General features: G+C 42.4%; 1 protein-coding gene across 2 annotated transcripts in view; it reads right to left on the bottom strand.

The window, feature by feature from the left end:
- Positions 1–12,773: 12,773 nt before the first annotated feature.
- The window catches only part of ATRN (attractin), a 251,559-nt gene continuing 239,144 nt past the window's right edge, over positions 12,774–25,188 (bottom strand). For both annotated transcript variants that reach the window (XM_077112624.1, XM_077112643.1), the window contains exons 26-29: positions 22,696–22,774; positions 19,412–19,519; positions 15,418–15,532; positions 12,774–13,009 (exon numbers count right to left, since the gene is read on the bottom strand). In XM_077112624.1, the coding sequence (XP_076968739.1) occupies positions 12,885–13,009; positions 15,418–15,532; positions 19,412–19,519; positions 22,696–22,774 (427 nt within the window). In that variant the 3' untranslated portion in view covers positions 12,774–12,884. The remainder of the gene's footprint in view (positions 13,010–15,417; positions 15,533–19,411; positions 19,520–22,695; positions 22,775–25,188) is intronic.

Raw genomic sequence — 25,188 nt, 5'->3', positions numbered from 1 at the left:
TCCCGAAGCCAGGGATGGAGCCAGTGACTCCTCACTAGCCTGGCCTGAGTCTCTAGGAAGGAAATCAGGAAATGTTACCAGAAGGAGAGTGGGTGCTGGGGCCCGCGAACCTCGACATGTGTCCAGTTGCCCTTCAGCAGTGTAGGAACCCTGCCCCGGGGCTCCTCAGCCAGTGACCTGCACACCTGGCATGGATGGCAATCCCGCCGGCCTTGGCCTTCTATTCTGGTGCCAGCGTGGGCCGGAGACCACCGCTGAGTTCAGGATTCCTGGGTGGAAGTGGACGGCCCTGGGACGCTTTGCGATTGAGCCAAAGGTCTTCTCTTCCCTCTGGTCACCTGTCCAGGGTACACCTGTGACAGCCCCACTTTTCCTCCATGTTCTACATTTTTCTCATCACATGTGTCTGCTGCCCCAGGTTTCATAATGATATCGCTGTGCTGGGGAGCTTGGATGAGTTGATCATTCCTTTGTTTTTGTTTTATTTGCTTTCTAAAAACTGAAGTGGAATTCACGTAAAATAAAAGTAACCGTTTTAAAGTGAACCATTTGGTGACATTAGTACAGTGGCAAAGTTGTGAAACCCCCACCTCTACTAGTTCCAAAACATTTATCATCACCCTAAAACCAAACCCCTGTTGTTCCCTGTTCCCTTCCCCCCAGCCCTTGGCATATCCAGTGTGTTCAGTCTCTATGGATTTATTATTTTTGGATATTTCATCTAAATGGAATCATACACATATATGTCGCCTTTTGCATCTGGCTTCTTCCACTCAGCATAATGTTTTCCAGCTTCATCCAGGGTACAGCGCCATAATTTCCTTCCTTTGTATGGCTGAATAATGCTCCATTGTGGGCATACTACAATTTGTTTACCCCATCATCTGCTGATGGGTATTTGGGCTCTTTCTGCCTTTTGGCATTTGTGGATAATGCAGTCGTGAACTTTGTGCATGTATTTGACGTCCCACTTTTTTTTTTCTTTTTAAGGGAAAGATGTGAGCCTCAGCTTAAAAACAGGCCTGGCATGTATTTGGTACTCAATAAATGCGTTGGACTAATGGGCAATGTGTTTTCCAAAGCAGGCAACAGGTGTCTTTAGGGGAAAACATATATATATCACTAGCACTTTATGAATACACGTTCCAAGTGAAAAATAAAAAACATTAAAAGTAAGCTAACTTCTTAGAACTTTGAATGTCACTCCCTCTCTATCCCCTCCCTCCTTACCCAGAGGGGACCACGGTTATCGTTTTGTGGGTCCCACCAGAATTTTCTTGACATTTGCATGCAGTTCTCAGTAGAAAATATATAGTGTTGTTTCCTGCATTTTAAAGAAATGGCATCATACTGTACATTTTGTTCTGAAACTTATTGTTTTCCCTCAGCAGTGTGCCTTGGGGATTTATCTGGGCTAATAGTTTCTTTACTATTAAGGCACACTGAATAGCTAAGAATACCTTGAGAAGGAGGAATGAAGTGGGAAGTCTCATACTACCCTAGAAAGCTACAGTGGTCAAAACAGCATGGCACTGGCATAAGGATACACTGACCTGTGGAGCTGAATTGAGTGTTCAGAAGTAGACCCTCAGCTACTGACACTTTATCTTTGATAAGGTGGTAAGTCTGCTAAACGGGACAGAACTGCCTCTTCAACGAATGGTGGTTGGAGAACTGGATATCCATATCCAAAAGAATGAAAGAGGATCCGTATCTCACACCTTATATAAAAAATAACACAAAATGGAGGTTGGAGGGAAGTGCCTGAAAATGCAGAGCTGTGTTCCAGTAGCCATGTTTCTGGAAGATGATTGTATAATGATACAGCTGTGGCAGTGTGACTGTGTGATTGTGAAAACCTTGTGTCTGATGCTCCTTTTATCTACTTATGGACAGATGAGTAAAACATATGGATTAAAAATAAATAATAGGGGGAACAAGTGTTAAAATAGGTTTAGTAGATTGAAATGCTGGTGATTGGTGTGGGGTAGGGGTACATGGTATGTATGAATTTTTTTCTTTTTCTTTTTTTGCATTTTTCTGGGTTGATGCAAATGTTCTAAGAAGTGATCGTGGTGATGACTATACAACTATGTGATGATATTGTGAGTTAATGATTATATACCAAGAATGGAATGATCAGATGGTAAGGATGTTTGTGTTTGTATGTTGCTACTCCGGCCATAGGCAGGATTTGTTTTCTGACTTTGCTGTGCATTTATTAAGTCCCTTTTACCGAGAAGAAACAATTCGCAGGGATTCAGCTGTTGGGAGAAATTCAGATGTAATTTTCATGATGCAGGGCCTGTTTGCAAAGCACTGCCTCCCGAGAGGAGCATTCTCCCCGGTGCCAGCTGCCTCACGGGGTCTCTTAATGCCTCACTGAGGCTTAACCAGCCAGGGACGCGGGGCTTCCCCAGCGCCACCTCCATTTGCGCTTAATTAAGGCAACCTGTTGTGTTTGGGATTCCTAAAAAGAATCCAGTTGCAGGTTTTTTTTTTGGGGGGGGGTGGAGTTAGGGACAGGGTCGGGGGAGTGGTGGAACCCGGTACACACCCCTTGGTTCTGATGTCTCTCCTCGAGTGGGTCGCCGCTGGGATGGTGGAGATGACCCAGCTGTTCAGGGCGTGGCATTTACTGGAGGAGAAGATGCCCTTTGGAAACTGGTGACCCAGGTGGTCTGGGAAGATGCTGATGTTGCATAATTGCAATCCTTTCAGGAAAGGCAAGGAGTTCTTAGGTTATAGGTATGAATTAACATGCGAACCTCCGTACGTTTTTTTCTAGAGGGGAATTCCGTAGCCCCCAGACAGTTGCACCCTAAAGCTTTAGGGCCAGGCCAATGGGATGCCCCCTCAGAGGCCAGAGGGGCATGAATCGGGCATTTTAACAGCGGTACTTACAGGGGCTGGAGGGCACCTCCTGAGTAGGGTGGGCTCAGAGGAAGAGGGTGCTGCCTTGGAGCACCTGCATGCCCCTCTAATAGGGCAGCCAGCACTGGGTGCCGCAGTCCCGAGGGTAGCTGGAGCTTCTAACATTTCCAGGGAAGCTGGAAATCTGGATTTTTATGTAAAATCTCCTGTTTTATTTAACATCATCAAGGAATTAAAATGTGGGTACAGGCAAATATGTGTTCACATGCATGTGTGTGCAGCCCCATGGGTCCGGTGGGTGCCTGGGGGCAGATGCTGTTCTGATGCAGCGGCTTAGGGGACTCTCTGGACCTCCCCCAGCCCTTGCCCCACCCCTACACTTTTATCCCTGAGCTCCTCCCACCTGGAAGGATCCTGGCTCATAGAACCCATATGTGTATGGAAATGAAAATAGCTTCTAGTCTTCTGGCGATCTCAATTTTTTGTTTTGGTAACTTCAAAGATTATATTTTCAAAATATTTGCTGCCCCTCCCTGTGGGGGGAGCATGGGCCCCTGTCCCGTAGCATTGGTCTCGTGATCTGAGATAGTGAGATGTGAGGGCAGGTCCTGGGCATCCCCTCTGGCCATAGCATGGTTCCATCGTGCCACCTGCATCATCCCTGCCAGGAGCTGCTGCTTCAGCTTGGGTGCGGACTGAGGACGATGTGGGCCAGAACACAGGCCATGGTGGTTCAGCGGCTGATTTGTCACTGCAGCAACACATTGCTTATGCTGACAGCTCCTGGAACCTGTGCACCATGATGGTTCAGAACTTCACACTCTCAGGTCTTCATTTTGGGGCCACCTCCTTGGACAGAGCCTCTGTGACCAACTGAGCTTTGTCAATTGTTCAGTGCTGTGTAACAAGCCTCCTCAAACTTGGTGGCCTAAGACAACCATGATCTATTATGCTAACACACCTGTAACGTGGGTGGGGCTCGGCAGGGACAGCCTTTGCAGGTGGCTCACTCACCTGGCTGGCAGTTGGGTGCCGCCTGTGGGCTGCTGCCTGTCCACTTGGGTTCCAAGAGTGAATCGCCCAGGAGAAACAGGCCCAGGTTCTGTTGTCTTTCATCTCTGGTCTTGGAAGGTACAGGACATTGGTCCTGCCATAGACTCCACCTGGCCAGATTCGGGGGCGGGCCAAGACCCCACCTCTCAAGGGGAAGAATGCAGAGTTCCATGGTGAAGAGAGCACATGGGATCCGGTAGTGTTGTGGATGTGTTAGGAAAATACCACCTGCCATGCTATTTAAACAGCCCCTCTCTCTTGCCACCCTGCTTCTAACACAACACCCTTCTTAGTTCCCATATGCCTGTCCCCACCCTATGTTTAGAAAAGCGCTAACCTGGCCAACCTGAGCCTGCTGTTCTTAGGAAGGCCTGCTCACAAGGTTGGCCCTTGGATCTGAGAATCTGAATTTCTGGATGGTTTCTATCATTCTCTGAATTATGAGTTCTCTGAATTATGAGATGCTCACAGTGCCTGAACTGCTTGGCAAACAATATGGTTTATGCCAAATACCTCCTTTCCTTCTGGAATTTTGCTACGTGCCCAGCAGGCCGCTTATGTGCCCAGCCCCCAGTGGACTCTCTAAAGAGCTTCCCTGGTAGATAGCATCTCACATACATTGTCACCACTCGTGGCTGGAGAAACTGAGTGTGTCCCAGGTGGCTCCATGGGGGGAGGACCCTAGAAGCTTGTGCTCTGACTCCCTGGACTTTGCCCATGTCCTTTACCTTTCTTGATCTTGTTGTTTATCCTTTTGGTGTAACAAAGGACAACCATGAGTCCAACTATCTGCTGAGTCCTAGAAAATCACTGAAGCTGGGGTAGTCTTGGGGACCCCTGAAACAACAGCCATCTGTTTACTTCCTTGCTAATGAGCTCAACGCCTCCCCTACCAAATGTAGACCCTGTGTGGGCACCAGCGGGCTTATTTCTCTGCACAGCACCAAGCCCGTGCACAGTACATAGTTCAGAAATTCCGTCGCCTGATTGGGAGGGTGATCGGCCAGTTTCCCGACAAGGGGATGAGCTTGCTGGGAGAATTCCTTCTTCCTGCCTTATGGTGGGGAGAAGCATCCCATGGCTCACGAAGTCGCTCCTTCCAGTCTATTCCAACATCATGCCTCTGGCTTGCTCCCTAAAGGAGAACCTTTTAGCAAGAGAAGCTCCAGATTTGGCCCTCTCATCTCTCTGGAATTGCAGGAGGTGGGTATGTGGCCTCTTGGTAGGAGCCCCATAATGGCAGGGGCTGGCTTTTCTGTTGGAGAAGCCTCCATTTTCCCTTGAAAGCATATCATATTGTTGGTCTCTCTTGAATTCTGTATGTACCATTTCTTCCTCAGAATGGGCAAAGGGGTCTGCAGAGGTCTGCCTGGGTCTTCTCACCTGGCCTCTGGCATCCACACCTTGTACCAAGTATGCCCTAATCAAGGTGTTGCCTGCCTTTCCCTGCTCTCCACCAAGTCTGATTCCTTTCTGCAATGACACAAGTCTCCCTGAAGCTGGGGCATGCACCCTACTGACAGCTCGATGCATGTCACATGCCTGAATGATACGTAAGTTCCTTGCTGCTCTCCCAAAGGGTAAAAACTAAAAAATGGTCTCTCTCCACTAGATGAACCTTTTTATTTAAGTTAAGCTGTGTCAACAACAGCCATATTATCCAGAACCATCCATCTCTCAGGACTATCTGGTTCCTACTAACTTGAGTAACAAGGAGTTGCTACCTTAGATGCTTGCTGTAGAGTTTGATTTCTATTTTATCTTAAGGGCTTTGCTCTATCTGATTTTTTCCTCCTATAATCTATAAAAAACTCATAAATTTGGTCCAAAATTTTACTGCTTATTCATCATTGGACTTATCTCCTCTTGTAGATTAAAGTGATTTTAAACTTGAAGAAGTTAGACCAGAGGCAAGAGTGCAGAATATTTCCTAGTTGTTATTTGCACAGGGTTTGCTTTCGAGTCGCCATGTTTATGGAATTGGAGAGAAGCCACTCAGTAGTCTCCTCTCTAGGACAGTGTTCTGGTTTGCTAGCTGCCGGAATGCAACACACCAGAGACGGATTGGCTTTTAATAAAAGGGGATTTATTTTGTTGGTTCTTCAGAGGAAAGGCAGCTAACTTTCCACTGAGGTTCTTTCTTACGTGGAAGGCACAAGATGGTCTCTGCTGGTCTTCTCTCCAGGCCCCTGGGTTCCAACAACTTTCCCCGGGGTGACTTCTTTCTGCATCTCCAAAGGCCTGGGCTGAGCTGCTAGTGCCGAGATGAGGAATGCCGAGCTGCTTGGCTGTGCAACATTGCGCTCTCTCATTTAAGTCAAACGTCACTCATTGCAGCAGACACGCCTCCTAGCTGACTGCAGATGTAATTGGCAACAGATGAGGTTCACGTACCATTGGCTGATGTCCACAGCAACAAGACTAGGTATGCTCACCTGGCCAAGTTGACAACTGAATCTAACACAGACAGTGACATCCTCACCAGACTGAGCCCTGCACTTGGACCTCCTCATTCCCCTGTACAGACGTGTACAAAGTAGGCTCCCCATGGAGCTATCCCAATGATAGGTGAGAAAAACTCAAGCCCAGAGACGTCTAGCAACTTGCCTCAGTCACACAGCTGGTAGGCTGGATTGGACCCCAGGGCCCAGTTTGCTCTCCTGCCTTGCATAAATCTTCATTTATATTCTCTACCTTTTCTTCCAGTAAGTGTTTCACAACAGTGTAAGTAAGTGCACTCACAGTTCTCAAGTCTGCTTTATTTCTTTTCTTTTCTGCACACATTTCCCTACGGGTGTTGGCCTGGAGGTTACCAAGTTCAAGTGGGAGGACCTGATACCCTTTACCTTATTTTCACCATGAGGCTGAGTCACCATGTTCAACTAAGTCCCATTGGTTCTTTGATGATCACAGGCTTTTAATCTTTTTTCTGTTTGGAGACAAGTAGCAGTTGGCTTTTCCAACTCTGCAAGGCCCTGGATTTTGGGACTCCCTGTTCCCTTTTCTTTCTGCTTGTAAACTGGCTATTTCTTTAAAGTTAACTCTTTCTTTGTTTGCCGAAAGCAGCCAATAACAATCAACACACACGCTTCTGTTTTTTTTCCAATCTCTTCCCCAAAAGCCAAAAAGTTTAGTGGTTGACATGTAGTTTGTGTTCCAACCTATGAAACACAACAGCTTTATCAAACACCACCTGACAGGAATCTCAGCTGCCTAGCTGCTGCACCTCTTTTCTCATTGCCTGCCACCTGGTCACCAGCTAAGCCAGTGCCACATATTTTACGTTTTAGTTACAGTAGTGTTGTTCTTCAAGACGCTGACTTGTGTATTTTTGAGAGTAAGAAAAAACTAACAAACCCCCAAATCTCAGTGGATCAGCCGAGTGGCAGTTTGCTTTTTGGTGATACAAAGAACAACCCAACTCTTGCTCGTGAGTTGGCCTGCCTCCTAGTGGTGACTCAGGGATGCTCATTCCCTCCAACATCTTCCAGACAAGGCTTCCAGGGAGGGTTCTGCAGAATTTTTAATGCCAAGTTTGCAGTTTGTGTCCATCATTTCTTCTAACATCCCACTGGCCACAGTCCACATTATGGCTCCACCCTCACTCCAAAGGGGCCAGGATATGTCGTAGCACTGTGGGTCCAATAGCAAATGTGACAGGCTTGGCGAATACATGGCATTCTTTGCCATAAAACTAGTAAAACACAGGCTTTTACTCTCACAGAAACTGTTGATGCTTCCCACAGTCCTCTCCAGAACAATTTCAAAGTCCTCCCTAACTTGGTTCCAGCACCCAACCTCCCAACCCCAGTTCAACCTTGTCCCTCCTGGACCCAGAACTAAATTCAGGTTCCTGCTTTACCCTTCTCTATGAGAAGGACTACCCTTCTTTGAATTTCCTCTTCTTTCAACATAAGCACTCTCAGCTCCCATCACACTGATCTCATCCTTTAATTCTGCATTCTGAATCTGCACTCTGCACTGGGTACTAAAATGCACTATTCTGACCCCATTCTGAAAGCAGCTACCACATAAGGTGGGCTGAGCCGGCAGGAGGCCTGCAAACAAGACTGCAAGAACAGAAGTAACTTCACTGAAAATTCAAAGCTAAGGACAACACTGTGGCCAGGAGGGACTAGACCAGTCAGCATATGTGAGGCTTTAGTTTGGAAAACTAAGATATTCAGAAACCCATGAACAGACCAAGAAGCTGAACAATGGGCAACAGGACGCCATCAGTGTTCGTAATAGAGGAGGAAGGGGGCTGTGGGCAGGTTTCCATCAAGGCCACTGCCAAGGCCCTTCCATGTCAGGGCAGAGCTGCTCTGAGAAGCTGTCTCCTTCCCTGCTGAGCTCCCATGGCCTCCCCAATCCCAGGGCTGCAGGTGGTTTTACACCTGCATGGACTTCAAGTGCCTCTTCTCAGGCATCCTGAAATGGGTAAACATTTTAACAGGTTTTTCTTTTCTTAACATGCTAAGGATTAAAATGTAAAAATGAACAAAACAGGTTGTAATTAAACACTCAGAATAAAAACCACGTTTTTACCAGATCTACTTTTATTTCAGAAGGAAGTTTGTATAATAGTATTTACTTTTGTTTATATACAAGTCCTTCACATTTGTGTTTAAAATGCACAGACCTCCCTTAATTCTCTTATTCCTGCTTAAATTAAGCTGTTATTTTACAATACAAAAAATACCAAAAAATTGCAGTCCTAAATGTATGTATAACACCCACAATCCCCAGCAATGAAATACTTTACAATACTTACTCCATATTTACATGAGTGCAATAGATGCTAAATTATACATATTAACAAACTAAGTTTGAGTCCAAACAAAGACTGTAAATAACTTTAAAACAAAAACATTTTCAGAGCCAGAATTAGTTCAACGAAACAGGCTTCACTAGTGCTTAGAACATTTTGTGCACAAATTGACTTACTGAAAGTTGATTCCATTATTGCCTTTATAAGCGTCACTTTTTGTCTCCGCTTCAAATCATGTCCTTGCAGGGAAGGGTGTCTGTTAGTTTAAGTGACTCCTCGACTCATCGACAGGAAATGTCTCTTGGTGGGCCTGGGAATCTAGAAAACGTCTACTGTGATTTTTATGGTTTGATCCAAATTTGGTAAATTGGGTAAAAGTTTCAGAAGAGAACCAGTGCATGTCCCAAGGACAGGAGGCTTCTGACTCCCCAGGGCTGTTCTCGAGTTGGCCAGTTCTCACAGGAACGACCACAAGGAAAGATCTCTGGGATGACAAGGGTTTAAGGAGTTGAATTTTGTTGTAATTCAAAAGAGCTTCTTTTTCATCTTGGTCACTGCTTCAGCATTAGCTTAGGTTAGTAAGTGCTTCGTCAATATTTGTTGAATGAATGAATGGATGAATGAATGAGACCAAAGAATCAAATGTTTTCATGAAAACAACACTATTACCCAAGGAAGTTAATCACCCTGCCTTCTCCCCAAATACATGCCATTCAATTAAAGGACCAAGTTAAAGGTAAAATGTCATCTTTTCCTCTTGATAGTGCTCTGGTCTTTTAATTTGCCTGATTTCCCAGTCCATCTCCAATCTTGCACCTCAGGATTCTCCCACAGATATTTTGACATTTTTCTTTTTCTGACACTTTTCTGTCTGGGGTCTCAGGGCAGGGTTAGCTCAGGGGTGAGGGGGGTGGGAGGTGAACTGCTTTTTCCCTGTCACTTCTTCCCATCTTTTATAGGTGATGCGCCACACAGGAAGGTATTGGCTTCTCTCCAAACCATGTTTAGGGAAGGGGAGGGGAGGGGATGGTGTCAAGTCCAGGGTTGGTGAAGGAGTGTGACATTCTCCATGGGAAAACAGTTAATCAACAAACTTGCCACCCACACTTGCCCCATTTTTTAGCACCCAAAGACATAATTCATAGTATAAACTATGGTCCTGGGAAATGGTTATGAAAAATTTAGATAAAACCACAACAAAATGTATTCTGGAAAACCCTTTTTGGAAAAATCTAATTTCCACAGGTTATAGTCTTTGAACTTAAAGACTAAGAGAGTCATTTCTAAGGAGGAGACTGGTCATCTCTTGCCATCCACAGTACTAAGCCTGAAAGATTCAGACAGTCACTGAGCCAACGACAGCAACAGGGGCTACTCCTGCTTCCTCTGAATCTCCTTACCTACTGCTGTTTAAATAGATTCACAACCCGATTATATATATATATAAAAGATTGTTTTAAAATTATCTAATTGGTACCAGATGCATTTGAACACATCAGCAGAATCAGGATGTACTTTTTGGCCTTGTTATCCATACACCAGGGCCTAATGAGAGGACTTCTCAGAACCTGGTTATCCAGTACATGGCACAAAAACATACTAGGTAAAACTCACACATCGTTACATTTAATAAAAATACATTAAGATATTTTTTTCTGTTTTATGTACACAGAATGCCTGAGCATTCTGGACACTATTGTATAGTTCTGTACAAGTGCAAGGTCAAGGTTTTTGACTATTTTAATTAACATGCAGGCTCTCCTGTGAGATGCAGGCATTTACCAAGTGACTACTCCTTCCCTCTTGGTGACCAGCTCTGAGCTGAGCTCCTCTTTTTCCTTGCCTCCCTTCCTCTGACCCGAGCCTGGAGGAATCTGTTTGCTGCAAAGGAGAAACAGGTAGATTCAGCTGTTCCTCCTTTGCTGGAACAGAATTAAACGTCACTTGCTCCTTTCTTCCTTTTTAGAAATGAGCATTATTTTTTATAAAAAATAACCAGGTGGCTATGGGTCTAGGTACATGTTACCTCAAGACATGGGACTAACAGAGACGAAGGTCTCTTTGGCAAAGGAAAATCTGGTCCACTGAACAAACAAGGAGGTTTTTCCTTGCAATAAAACAATTCCTGATGGTCTCCTTCTTTCTTTATCAAGAGGCCTGGTGGTAATCACAGGGGTAGAAGGACCAGTCCATTGCAAACCATGTTCTGGAGCATGGACAGGAGCTCATATAAGAAGGGGTCTTTTCTAGAACCATTTCCTCTTTAACAATGATGTGAAAAAGAAGCTTTTTGAGAGGTGAGTCTCAAAGCTGAGGTGTTTTTGTGTATCAGACAGTGTTTTATAGTTTTCAAAAATTTCCCTGAAAACGTCTTTCCAAGGACTCTTGATGGGAGTAGGGTTAGTGTTGGGAAAGATAATGCTCCTGTAAGCACTGCATTTAAAGGTGAAATACTGCTGTTTTTGCTGTTTTGGGATATTAAATTCTCCAGATTCACAAATGTGAGCTCTGCTGTCCAGAGGTCCGTCTCACTACGGTAATGCTGGGGAATCCCAGGTTTTGAAGGAGAAGAGATTTGGGGGAGGCTGCCGCATAATGCCAGAATACAGAGCACCAGAAAATAGGAAAAGGCAACATCCAGGGAGTGTCTGCAGGAGAAAAGCAGGAGCAGACACGGCCCCACTCCTCTTACATTTGGTCATCTTCCATTTGGCATAGTTTTCCCTTCTCATACACTTTTCCACGTGTAGTTCATCCTTATCAGCGTTCATCTGCCTTCCTTACAGCTACCACCTCAGTCTGGGAAGGAGGAAGGGTAGGTAAGGCCCTCCTCAAAGGAAAGAGGACAAAAAGGTCCAGGTCCTTTTTCAGGCCCTGGGCAGGTTCTGCCTGACAGTGGGAGACTGTCCCTCTCCTGGGGGTTGTTTGATTCCATCCTCAGCCTGAGAATGACCCACAGGATCAGAGCAGACTAAAGGAACACAGAGTTGCTTTTTGATCCAAGAGCCTCAAGTCCATGCTCTTTTCTGCTCAAGGGAAACATGTAACATGAGCAAGTCCCTTCCTCTGAGGTGCCCTGGAAGGAGGAGGCCAGAAGGGCGGACACAGACGTCAGCCCTGGGGTGATGGGGGTGGTGGTGGTGGTGTCAGGGAGGACGTGGGGACCAGGCCTTATTTCCAGTGTCCATTTTTACAATGCTAAAAACAGGAGCTTTAACAGTTCATTTCTGCTTTCCTCTCAGTTCCTGCTGCTAGGTTGAACGTTCCTTGGGGTGAGAAAATTCTTTCCTGGCTGCAAATTAGATTTTAGAAAAAGAGCAGTTTGCCAGTGTTAGCTGTTGGAATTTTACAAGAATGTAGGAATGCAATTATGTAAAAACTTAGGCTTACTAACTTTCCGACTGCTAGATCTATTTAAAGTCTAGGCACTTAGTGTGTGTGAGAGAGAGGGAGGGAGAGAGAGAGAGAGAGAGAGAACTGCAAATGGATTAAGACTAAATTAATTAAATTATTTTAGAAAACTACCTATTTTATCACTTTACATTCTAAGTAACACTGCTGACCTTGACAATGAAAATAGCCCCCTTCTATCCTAGTTTGATATGATTCAAAAGAGATGGACTGTTATTAGTTGTCAACTAGAAAAAAGCTACTCCCTGGAAGAGAGGTATCTGTCTAAATCGTGCAAGAATAAATAGCACATCTTTTAAAAAAGATAGCAGGCTGCAGATGAAAACAAATTAATTCATCTGACTTAGTTTTTAAAAGACCATGTTCAAGAACAACTGATGACTAATGTCTACTTGTAAACACTACATCTTTTGTGGTTTTTTTTTTTTTTGCACAGTTCAGACAGTCCCAAGAACAATTTTCTACAAGTGAACCTGAGTGTCGTTCCTAGCTCTCTCCCTGGCTCTCTACTGGCCTCCTCCAGCAACAATGGGATCATCCCGGGACCTGCAATTAAATCAGTTATTTCCTATGTGAAAGTAAAAGGTTAGATGCTGGAACACGGATGGGAGAAACCGTCAAAGAAAGCCTGTGATCATGCAGATGAGTCGGGTAAACTTCGAGTGTTTCCAGTCTTCTGCCCGGTACCACACAGCCGTTTCCCTGCCTGCTCCCTCCCCTGAGGCGGCTCTGCTCTGCCACACACTTGTTCCTGGGAGAGTCCCTGGCGTCAGCATCAAATGCAGGTTCCAGGTTGTGCAGGGGGCTGCTGCTTCCGGTTTCTCACTGCTCCTGACTTCTCTTTGTACACTATTGGCATCTGCTGAGAAATGTCCACCAGTGCGCTGGCCACTGCAAGACCTTGGGAGAACCCATAGAGGGGCGCATGTTAAGGCGTAGCTTGCTTTTATTTTGTTTTAAAAACAATTTAAAAGATATTTTCTTATTCCTATGATGTAAAACAAACAAACAAGATATATATAAAGGTATACAGGGAAAAGTCTTACTTCTACCCTGTCCCTCCCTCGGCCCCTTCCATTTCCATCCATGTAACCTCTTTCTTTAGTTCTTATATATTCCTTCAGGGTTTTCTTATGCAATACAAATAATATTCTTCTCCTCACTTTTCACACAAGTGTAGTTTGCTTCTCAATGGGCCAACCAAGCAAAGTGCTCTGCATGGTGTTAGGAGCATTCAAATGAGATTGCAGACAGGCTCCTCCAAAAGGGTGCCAAGAAAGACCATCGTTCTTTATGACAGAATTCAGATTCATCCCACATTGTTGTGGTTATTTTTATATCTACATCACTATGTAAGTGGTGAGACCAGGATCTGGATTAAGCATGGTTCTTTAACCTCACCATGCCTCAGCTTCCTCATTTGTAAAATGGGGATAACAACAGCACAGAACTATTGTAGAAGTCTTCAGTGGGTGAATCTTTATAAAGTATTACCACAGTGCCTGGCCTGTAGCAGATGATCAATAACTACTACCTTTTACTCTTGTGACCACCTGACAACACCCACCTTTATTTTAGGGACTGAGTTGCACCATTCTTTTTATATTAGTAACTGATTAATTTGCCACTTCTTAAGGAAGGTCCAGTTCAGGGGGAAGCTGGATTCATAACATGCATGGGATTTGAATAGCCAGGCTCAGAGTCCCACTAAGCCCCTTGGGAGCCATTACTGGAGCTTGTTACTGTACCTGGGCAAGCCTGGAAAACTAGGGGATAGCTCTCAAGGGCAAAATACCACATAAAGTGCCTGGTTCAGTGCCTGGCTTGGAGTGGAGGGATCCATACCAATGTGATAACTATTACAGCAAAAGCACAGCTGGGAAGCCAAGAGAAGTGCACCATCTAAAATGGGAATCAGAGAAGGTGACAGGGACTCATCCTTTCTTGAAGTGAGTCTCAAACAGTGAGCCAGCCTTTATCAGGAGTTCTAGGGGATGGGTCACAGGAGGCAAAGGGCAGGGCAGGAAAGGCCATAGTGTTGCAAGTCTGTTGCCTCCCACCCCTGCTAGGACCTTGCCTGTAGGGAATACTTGACCAATGTTTGCTAAGCTGAGTGATGGCAGGAGACACTCACTGCTCTGGAATGTCCAGTCACCAAGACCCCCTGCCCTCGATAGAGGCAAGGCCTCATCAGGGGCTCCACTTACAGGAATCCAGACAAGGGCAAATTAAGAGGACAATAAAGTCTGATCTGTTCATGAATAAGGGCCTCCTTCATGTGGAAAACACACTCCCACCATCCTGAAGCCGAGATGGAGGATCTTCTGGCCTGAGGGCTGCACTCAAGGCGCTGTGGAGCTAAACACCCAAACAAGAATCCCGGGACAAGTTTTCTTAGCACACACAAAGTTTTCTTTGGCTAAGGCAGCCACAACCCCAGAATCATCTCATCTGAAGGTTGTCTAGAATGTACATGTTGCCTGAAGCATCCCTCTAAAGTACTCCTTGATTAAACAACGTACTTCCAGAACTGTATTTCAGTGTCTTTGTGTTCAACAGTAAGAGAAGGTTTATATAAATTATGATTCATGTATTTGATGGAATAGTGTAAAAGCCACTGGTAAAATATGCAGTGAGCTGTAAACTGTTTATGATAGTTACATGCAAAAATAAAAATTAGATCTATATATTATTTTAACTAAATTGTAAATGAAAATGGTTGGGTGTTAGGATGGTAGAACTGTGAGTAAAATTTTCAAAAAGTTCCTTTATGTTGTATAATCATAGTTTGTGCCTTATATTTGAAATAGTAAAAAAGAAAAAAAATGTAATAGTCCTAGAAATACCAATTTGAGAGTCACTAGCACTGAGTAGATAGCTGGATGAGGAAGAGTACACAGGGTAAAGAAGGAGAAAGCCTAAGTTTTGGGGTCAAGTTGGGGTAGGCAGAACAAGATAAAAAAAAAAAAAGGCAGGAAAGGAAAGGAGAAGCCAGAGCCAAAGGAAGACCAGAAATAGAAGCAGCAAAGGAAGGTGTGGTTGGAAGCATTAGCACCACTGAGAGGCCAAGGAAACAGGACAGTGAAGAGAACCCCATACTTTACCCTAGGGAAGTGAATGGTGACCTGAGAAAAACAGTTCTGGGAATCTAAGTGACAATGGGATTATCTGCATGAATCCCTCTAACAATGTAAGTAGGCACTATTCAATATTGCCCTTATGCCTACGGTCATTAGGAAAGGTAAGTATCCAGTACCCGGCCCCTTCATACATCAACACATCTTGTTCCCAGATGCTCATCTCCTCACCTGACTGTCCAGGAGGAGGGATTCCACCGAGGCCTCGAGGGAGCCTCACAAACACAGAGAGCACAGCAGCTTTGTTGCCAAAACATGGCTCCAATGCAATGGGTTTGGGAACAGTCTAGTAGAAGAAGACAAAGAATTACCTAATGCAGTGTTTCTCAGGCTTTAACATACACAGACAACTTAAACCTCAAACACTTGATACTTACAAGGATGCATGATTTTTCATTTGTTTGTTTACTACCTAATCAAGTCCCAGTTAGCCCAGTTCTCTGCTGTCCCCACCTGCCTTGAATCAGTACTTTTTATAAACATGCCTAACTTCTCCAACTTCTACTTTACCTACCTGGTCCTCAGTTTTAGCAAACTTATACTCTGTCAGTTAAAAATATGGTTCTCACAGTTTTTAAGATAATGAAAATGAAATAAAGTTAATACCAGTCACTTAACATCAGTGAGAAGGATCATACTGTTTATTACTTTCCAATAAGGTTTCCACACCTACTGTGTCAAAGGACTGCTTGAACTGTAAGTAAGTTGGCTTCTTTTTTGCTCTCTATTTTTACTCAATTTGAAAATTGTAACTTAAATTGTAGTTCACAGGAATGGCATTGAGTGTCTGGTTGATATGCTATATAGTTCTACATTATGTGGTTCAAACACAGACCCAGAAACCACTGAGACTTTTAAAACTGAAACTTCTTTCACCTATCCTTCAAACACTAAGAAGAAATGCCTGCCACTTGTAAAATCTGAATGGCTGACTGAATGGATTCCTCCTCTATTCTTTGGATATATTTGGCTCTAGAAAATTTGTCTTTATTTTCTGTTGCAGCCTTTGGATGTGATTTTTAAAGATGCCCCCTATATTAGTTTATACTGCTGGGTAACGATTACCACAGACTTAGTGATTTAAAGCAACACCCATTTATTATCCCACAGTTCTAGAGGTCAGAAGTCCAGGGATGGTATGTGGAGTTCTTTGCTTAGGGTCCCACAAGGCCAAAGTTAAGACCTTGGCCAGGCTAGGAGAAGCTCTGGGGAAGACTGCTTCCAAGCTCAGCCAGATCGCTGGCAGAATCCATTTCCTTAGAGCTCTAGGTCTGAGATCCTCATTCCCTTGCTGGCTGTCAACCAGCGGCCACACTGTGCTCTGAGAAGCTACCTGTATTTCTTCTTGGAAAGATCACCTCCATCTTCAAACCAGCAATGATGAATCCAGTTCTTCTCATGCATCAAATCTCTTGGCTTCCTCTTCTGCCACAACTGGAGAAAACTATCTTCTTTTAAAGCATTCACCTGGATAACCTCCATATTTTAAGGTCACCTAACTTGGGACTTTCACTACATCTGCAAAATCCCTTCATAGCAGTACACAGAGTAATGTTTGACTGAGTAATCAGGGGATGAGACTCTTGGGGGCCATCTTTAGAATTCTGCCTACCACACTCCTAAATACATCCTCAATTAGTTTCCTTAATTACCAGTGCCACTCTGGCTATAGCACAGGGAAACAACTGAATGGATGAGATAGCAGAAGTGGGGAAACCAGTATGAGGCTATTAGAGTAAGTCACATGAGAGATTAAAATGGCCTTGGATGAAGGTGGTAGCAGTGGTGGAGGTCAGGTGGTAAACTGTGGTCAGAAAATATTCCTGAAGACAGTACCAAAAACATGTGCTGACAGTCTTAATGTCCAGTGAGAGAACAAGAGCAAGAGTGCATCAAGGATGATTCCATGATTTTGGCCTTAGTACCTAGAATGATGGAGATGAGTTGGGGAAGACATGCCAGAGGAGTAGATGTGGGGAATAGCATCTGGAGCTCAGTTCTGGACCTGCAAAGTTTGAGATAACTGTCAAAACATGGATATGGGGACATATGGGTCTGGAGGCAAAGAGGAGAGGTCTGAGCAGAGAGGGTCATGGTGTCTAAATCCATGATAGATAAGATCATCAAGGGCCTGGGTATAAGACACCAGAAGGATCCCTAAAACAGCCTGGGGTGCATTAGTATTAAGATGTTGGAGAGATGAGTAGGATTAAGTAAAGAATATTGCACAAGAACAGCCAGGAAGAGAGGGGGTGGTATTCTGGAAGCCAAGTCAAGAAAGTATTTTAGGAGTGACCAGTAATGCTATATGCTGCTGATAAATGTGATTGTTGTCCAATACTTTAGTTTATCTCTCTTTTTTTAATCTCAGAAATTACTTCATCAGGACAATGTTTGTTTAAATTTATGTACATGCTTATCACTTTATTTATTAACTATTCTTACTTACACCTCAGTTCCTCCTCCTGGGTTATTTTTCCTTCTTTTTAGCATATCCAATCTGTAGAAGTTCCTTTTCTACAGGTCTGTCACTGGTGAACTCTGTTTTCTTTCTAATCTGATGATACATTTATTTCACCGTGTCCTTGAAAGGTAGTTTTACTGGGCATGCTATTCTAAATTGGCAATTCTTTTTTTTCAGCACTCTGAAGACATTCTTCCACTTGCCTTCTGGTGTTACTAATGAGCAGCTAGCTGTCAGTTTGTCAATGCTTTGTAGTTGGGATCTGGTACCCCTCCCTCCCCCACTGGCTACTTTTAAGATTATCTCTTTGTCTTTCTATGTGGTGTTCTGTACTTTCAATGATAAACCCAACTGTGTTTTTCTTTCTTTCCTGCTTTCTCTCTCAACTTCCTAATTTTTAATCCTGCTTTTGATATGTTTTGCTTCCAGAAATTCAAGTCTTCCATCAGTTCAGGACTCTGATCAGACATATGTTAAATCTCCTTATTCTGTCCTCCAGATTTTTATCTATCATATTTTCCATATCCTTGACTCTCTCTACCACAATCTATATAATTTCAGCAGATTCATCTTCCAGTTTACAAATTCTGTCCCCACCTGTACCTGATATGTTTAACAAGTAAACAGAGATTTCTTTTTTAAAATTTCATCTACTATGCTTTTCTATTTTAGAAGTTCCCTTTGGTTCTTTTTCATATCTGCTTGGTCATTTTCAACTCTCAATGCTTGTCTTTACAATTCCATCTTTTATTTCTTAAAATATTTTATACTTAGATATGAAACGTTTAAAGTGAGATATAAAAGTTATACAATTGTAAAAGTCATAAAATTGATAGCTGTATTCTTTAGCTATTATTTCTAACATCTGGAGCCCTGTCTAAATCTATCATCTGTTGTATCTGCTGACTCTTAACTCACAGTAGTGCCTCCTCTTGTCTATGATGATCTCTGGTTGCTTAATCTTGATCTGTGGTAATCCTACAGGGCTGAATTGGGGATGCTTTCCTATAAAGAGGATTTGCATCTACTTTGACTGGGAGTTGTGGGCTACCAATCTGGAACAACTACAAAACATTCATGGATCTGGGTTTTGGCTCACATTTTGTTCTTCTTTGGGAGAGGTGAAGGAGGGTGGTACATGGAGATATCACCCTGTAAGCTCAGTAATGCTTTAATAAATATATATTATTAAGGATATAGCTGTTTGCATAGACAGGCTCCCCAGAGCAGCTATTTCATCATCTTGCTCAAAGAGGACATCGTCACTTTTCTTCATCATGTCTTTTTGGGGTTTTTTGGTCATAAATATTTACTTTCTACAGAATACATGATAAATTTTGATTCTGCGCCTTTAAAAATATCTCAAAAATATAATTATAAAAAACAATGATTCAATTTAGCTAATTCCAAGCAACAGTTCTAAAGTATCCCACAGAATACTTACTAACAGGAAAACTTAGCAAATAATTTATTCTTTTAAAATTCCTTGAACCTAAGAATGCTTAATGACATGAACCAAAGAACGAAAAATGAAATCAAGAGACTACCTGACACTGAAGGTGTCAGGTAATGACACTGAACATTGGCTTAATGTTAAAAAGACAGATGGATGCTAAATATAAGAAGCAATAGAATAAGGCTCCTGCTCTCTCCATGAGTTTTGGCAAATTAAATTATAGAGGCTTTGAATCATGCTCTTACCTTTATATTCCCCCCAATAAGATCAGGGGGTTCTTCATCTGTTTCCAAGGCAACATTTACAGAGGCAAAGGGACGACTGGCCATCTGTTGCATCTCTCGAAGAAGTTGCTATTGAATAATACAGCAAATATTAATGACAGTATTGAAGGGATTTTATTAGAGAATACTACATATTAAAAATACCTGATCCTTTCTTATTTAAACATATTAAGTTCAAAAAAAGATATTTCTGAGACAGTTGGGGAAAACTGAAGGTGGACTAGGTAGATAACAAGGAGTTATTAAAGTTTGTTGGATATGATAATACTACTGTTATATATTTTTTAAAAGTTCTCTGTTAGAGATGCATACTGAAGAATTAATAGATATAATGTTATGATCTCTGCTTTTGAAATACATAATTAAAGTCAGACTTTCTTTCTTCCGACTAAAACTTGAACCAGGTAGTCACACAATAACAAAAATCTGTTGCTTATTATATAGTAGGCAGGAACTGGGAGAATTCTTTAGTCAGAGAGCGGGTATTATAAACTAAAATATAAATAAGCATGAAGTTTGCAGAGCAGAGGGACAAGCTGGGGCTCCGGATTTAGGCAGGCTTGTATGTGAATCCCTGTTTTAATATGATTCAGGTGTGTGACTTTAAGAATGGCATTTGAAGTCTCTGGGCTTTAGTTACCTCCTCTCTGAAATGGGTTTTTATCCCATAAGGTTGTCATTAGGATCAAATGAAAGAACTGAACAAGAACAGCCCCTAGCATATGATGGGCCAATCTAATAAAAGGATTTTAGAAATCTTCTGGGCATGTCCCTGAAATTTTGATATTGTTTTATGGAAGACAACTAGGCCTCACTTACTTCAGATTGCCCCCTTGGAACTACTGTAAAAAATTCTTGAGCTGGATAGATTATGGCTGTATTCTAGAAGGGCACTTTTATGTTAAAATATTTCTTAAAATACCAATACTGTTCCTATACTTCAGAAAGCTGTTGATCCATTCACTTAGCAAATAGTTACTCTGGGTTCTGTACTATTCTAAGTGCTGGGGATATGGTAAGCCAGAGTCCCTACGATCTCCAGTTCACATGCTAGTGCTTTCTGAGGAGTGAAGGAGCTAATGTGTGCAAAAGCACTTAAAACAGGGCATGGCACATAGCAAGGACTTAAGGAGTGTTAGCCACTGTTATTGTTGTTATAGAATAGCATCAAATAATTCCTTCTACAATTCTGAGAGGAAACAAATCATGTCTGCATTTTAGAAATGATGAAATATCTGAGTGGAAAGTTCAGGGTTACAGAAAAGGTCCAAATCACAGGAGCGATTTAGTTTAGCAATTTATGGTGATCAATCGCATAGTAAGTGTATCCTTTTTTTTAACCTTTTTTCTACTGGTTATTCATCTTCTCCTTATTTTACTTTATGCATATCGAAAATATTTTCAGTCACATACTTAAGTATTAGTTTTTATGTAGGCAAATCTCTAATATACTGTCTCAATGGCTTTATTTGAACATTTGTTTCCTTTCCAATAGTAATAAAACTTCTTATTTCTCTTCATCTTAATACACAGACCAGAACATCCCGAACAATAACTGGGAGAATGGCAGAGCGATTGAGAATTCAGGCTCTGAAGGCAGAAGCCCTGAGTATATAGCCCAGCTCTGCCTCTTAGTAACTGTGTGATGACGGGCAAGTTACTGAGCTTACCTGAGCCTCGGTTCCTTCATCTGTAAAATTAGGCTAGTGGCAGGATCTATTTCATAGGGTTGTTGTGAGAATTGAATTAGTTGGATTAAATTAATATATGTAAAATCACAAAGAACAGTGACTAGAACTTAGAAATGCTCAATGTCAGCTCTTGTACAACTAACTCATTTGGATTTTATTGGTACAACCTCTAGAATTTTATCATCATGGCTGATGTTAGTCATCTAGATATTCTTTATCATGTAAAGGAGGTTATTATTTTTTAGTTTACTAAGAGTTTTGTTTTTAAATTAGGTATGAGGTTGAATTTCAATAAAAGACTAAATGATTAGTAGGCTTCTACTGAGAGCTAATGTTTTATTTTTTTAACCCACTGATATGACATATTCTAATAGGTTTTCTAATACTGATCCTTTTTTTAAACTGGTAAATTAGATTGCTGCACATATAGTCATTAAGTGACTGGCCTATATTTTTTGGTGCTACCTTTCTCAGGTTTTGGTATCAAGGTTTCTTTGAGTAAAATGAATTAGGAAGTTTTTAAGTTCACCATCTTTTCCTTTGCTCTGAAACAGTTTATACATTTTGGAAATAATTAATTCTCAAAAGAACTCAAGGAAAAAAAAAGCTGACTGTCATTATCTCTATAACCTCACCCTTGAAACTGCCTGGGTCTCATGCCCATTTTTTTTTTTTGCATCGGCACTGGGAATCGAATCTGGGTCTCTGGCATGGCATGTGAGAACTCTGCCTGCTGAGCCACCGTGGCCCACCCTCATGCCCTTCTTAAAGACAGTAATAATTTGACAAGTTTTCAATTTTCTTCTGGTTACTGGTTTACTGCGGATTCTTACCTCTTTATTACTACATTTGGATAACTATATATTTTTAGAACATTGTAAAATTCACTGGTATTTTTTAATGTGTTAGTAATTGAGCCATTAAAAAAACATATAAATAAGTTAACCCTTGAATTTTCAAAATACAAACAATAAAGAGAATTCAACATTACCTCTATGAAAACATCAACCTTTAAGAGGGTCAGAAAAGGTGCACTATGGACTGCAGGGAGTACGCCATGCGCTGGAGCCTACCTTAACCCTGTTATAGACACTAATGTCCTATGATAGTGGTGAGTGCTGGTGAGCTTTGATTTAACAAATCAAGGCTCATATTAAAAAAATAACAAAAACCTCAAGGATAAAGTTAATCCTTGAAGAAATGAAAAATTTTTGACATGCTTAAATCACTCATCTCACTCACATTCTCATGAAAGGCTGTGCTAACTAGCCCTCCTATCTCCTACCGGGGTATAGAGATACAGTGGTTCAGAGAAGAAGGTATACTTGCCATTTATAAGTAAATACTGGAGTTTCCTTTTAGAATGTTTAAACCTTGCAGTTCAGAATTAATTATATTTTATGGAGCTAATCAAAGTCTGCTGACCATATACTGCAGAAAGGGTGGCATTATTTTATCTCTTAACTATCACTAAGTAGCTAAAACTGACTTAAGAGAAAAGAAAGGAAAAAGCTCTGATAGGTAAATCTTTAATCTTCACCCACTGAAGCTTACCTCTCTACGCCTAGAGGCCCAACAACTTTGTTTGATCTTCCAAACCACAGCAGCCACCAGGAGCAAAGAGAGGAAACAACTGTGAGAAAGGAAAGTAATAAGTTATTATCCAGCCCCCAGAACCTGCATCACTGCACACCTCAGGCCAGGCAGGGAAACAATCCCACAAATACCAGCTCCAAGCTCCTTTCTGACAACTCATTAGGACAAGGTCATGACTCGTTGGAAGCAAAGAGTGATAAGACTTAGGTAAAGCTCAGCTTCCTGAGCAGACCTCTAGATTGTGTTGTCCTCCCACAGGGTCCTTATCAGAATGGCCCATCACAGCTTACCCCAAATAAGTAAAATAATTCTAAGATAATTATAATAATTAACAAGCAAGCTATTTAATCCAATTAGCAAACAGTTATGTCTAAAAGATTATTATTAATCAGCTTTTCATAAGAAGAGGTAAATGTAGAATACATCTGTATAATAATGTAATATATTTTTACAAAAATACATATTTTTTTATACAATAAAACATTTAAAATAATCAAATTCTAAACCTATAACTTTCTTAAAAGTAATAGGAGAGTAACTCTCAGTGGTGTGATGGTCCATATGGCATGGTCATATGGTTTCTGTGTTCTCTCATGTAAAACAGGTGTTGAACGGTTTGAAAAGTTACTGTAATGGAACAAAGAGAAAATGCTGACTTCAAAAGAAAAGGAAGAATGAGCCTCACAAATAAATCACTTAGATATCTGCTGAAATATTTTTAAAACTGGCATTTGTACCCATTATAAAAGGGGCTCGCTACAGAGTATATTTCCAGAGTGTTACTCACAGACATGAGGCTCTCTACCCCGTGCCATCTCTGCCCCGGGAGAGCTCTGCTTTTGCAGGATGGGGTCAGCTTTGTGAATGGAGCCTCAGTGCACCCAAGTGTTGACAGCGAGACAGCCCTCTCAGGACCGCTGGAGAAAGGCACTTGAAGATCCTAGGATGACTGAACTTCTGCCCTTCAGAAGGTTCCTTCTGCCTTTCAAGGCTCCTTCAGCCCAATGCGTCCCCAAGATGCACAAGAGTGCAGACCCCTCCAATCGGTACCCTGACAAAAGAGAAGGGGCCTCCACCAGGGCCACTGCTCAGTAGAGAGCCTTCAATTCCTATCTTGTAGGCCTCTTTGACACCACTGCTCCTTCCTCCTCCCAGTCTATACTCACTTAATCAATACTAACTGGGCCAGGTCCTGTGCTAGGTTCATGAAATATATCAACAAAGATCACTGTTCCCATGGAGCTTATATTCCACTAGGGGGAGACAAACAGTAAACACAATAAATAAGCAAATTACACAGAGAGTATGTCAGATGGCAGTAAAGGCTACAGAAATAAATAAAAGATGATAAAGACAAGGGAGCTCAGGAGTGCTAGTGGTTCTCTGAAACACAATGGCCAGTGTGGGCCTTGATGAGAAGGTGCATTTGAGCAAAGACTCAGAGGAGATGTGGGAGACTCAGTGACAGTCTGCAAAAATTCACCCAGGCAGAGACAAGCCAGTGCAAAGTCCCAAGGCAAGGATGTGCCTGGGAATGCTTGAGAAACCTCAGGAGGTAGCACGGCTGGATTCAGTGAGGCCAGAGATAAAGTCAGAGAGGTAAGTCTGGTGAGGTGGGCAGATCACATAGTGCCCTGTAGGCATTATCAGGGCTTTGGATTTTACTGAGTCAGGTAAGTAGCCAGTGCAGATTTTCCAGCAGAGAAGTAATTTAATTTATGCAAAGAAGACCATTAGAGCAACAGTGGCGGGGGTGGGGTGGGGGAAGACTGGTAATCTAGATGAGAGATGATGGTGGTTCAAACCAGGGTAGTAGCAGCAGGGGTATCAAAGCACTTTGGAATCTGGACATGATTTGAAGTTAGAGACAATAGGATTACCTGGACATGGGGTTTAACAGAAAGAGAAAAATCAGGGTTTTTGGCTTGAGGGGGTAGAAAAGTGGGCTTGCCATTAAAACATAGATAGGGAAGGTTCTGTATGGACTAGGAGCAAGGCAGATCTGAGGAGGTGTTTTAGATATGCTGAGTTCTGAAATATCTACCAGAGATCCAAGGAGAAATGTCATGGGCAGAAATAAAAGCCTGGGTGCTGGGTGGAGGTCTGGGCTGGAGATCAGCATTTGGGAGTCACCAGCATATAGATAGTATTTAAGGCAATAAACCTGGATGAGGTCACCAAGAGAGTGAATACAAATAGAGAAGAATATCCTGGGGTGGGGTGGGGGGGCAACCCAACATTGAAAAGCTGGGGGAAAAAAGAAGAACCAGTAAAGGAGTTTGAGAAGAACAACCTTCTCAGTCTTTCTTGGTTTCCATGCATGACCTCCTTTTTTGTTATTTTTTATTCTAACATAAACACAAGGAGGCAGCAAATTCACATGGAAGAACATGAAGTCAATGAGAGAATCTAAGTTGGTCAAAACATTGCTGAAAGTTAAGCAAAGAGCCG

The sequence above is a fragment of the Tamandua tetradactyla genome, chromosome 1, assembly GCF_023851605.1.
Source record: "Tamandua tetradactyla isolate mTamTet1 chromosome 1, mTamTet1.pri, whole genome shotgun sequence".
Lineage (NCBI taxonomy): Eukaryota > Metazoa > Chordata > Mammalia > Pilosa > Myrmecophagidae > Tamandua > Tamandua tetradactyla.
The sequence above is the reverse complement of the archived record's forward strand: the minus strand, read 5'-3'. Positions and strand labels throughout refer to the sequence as shown.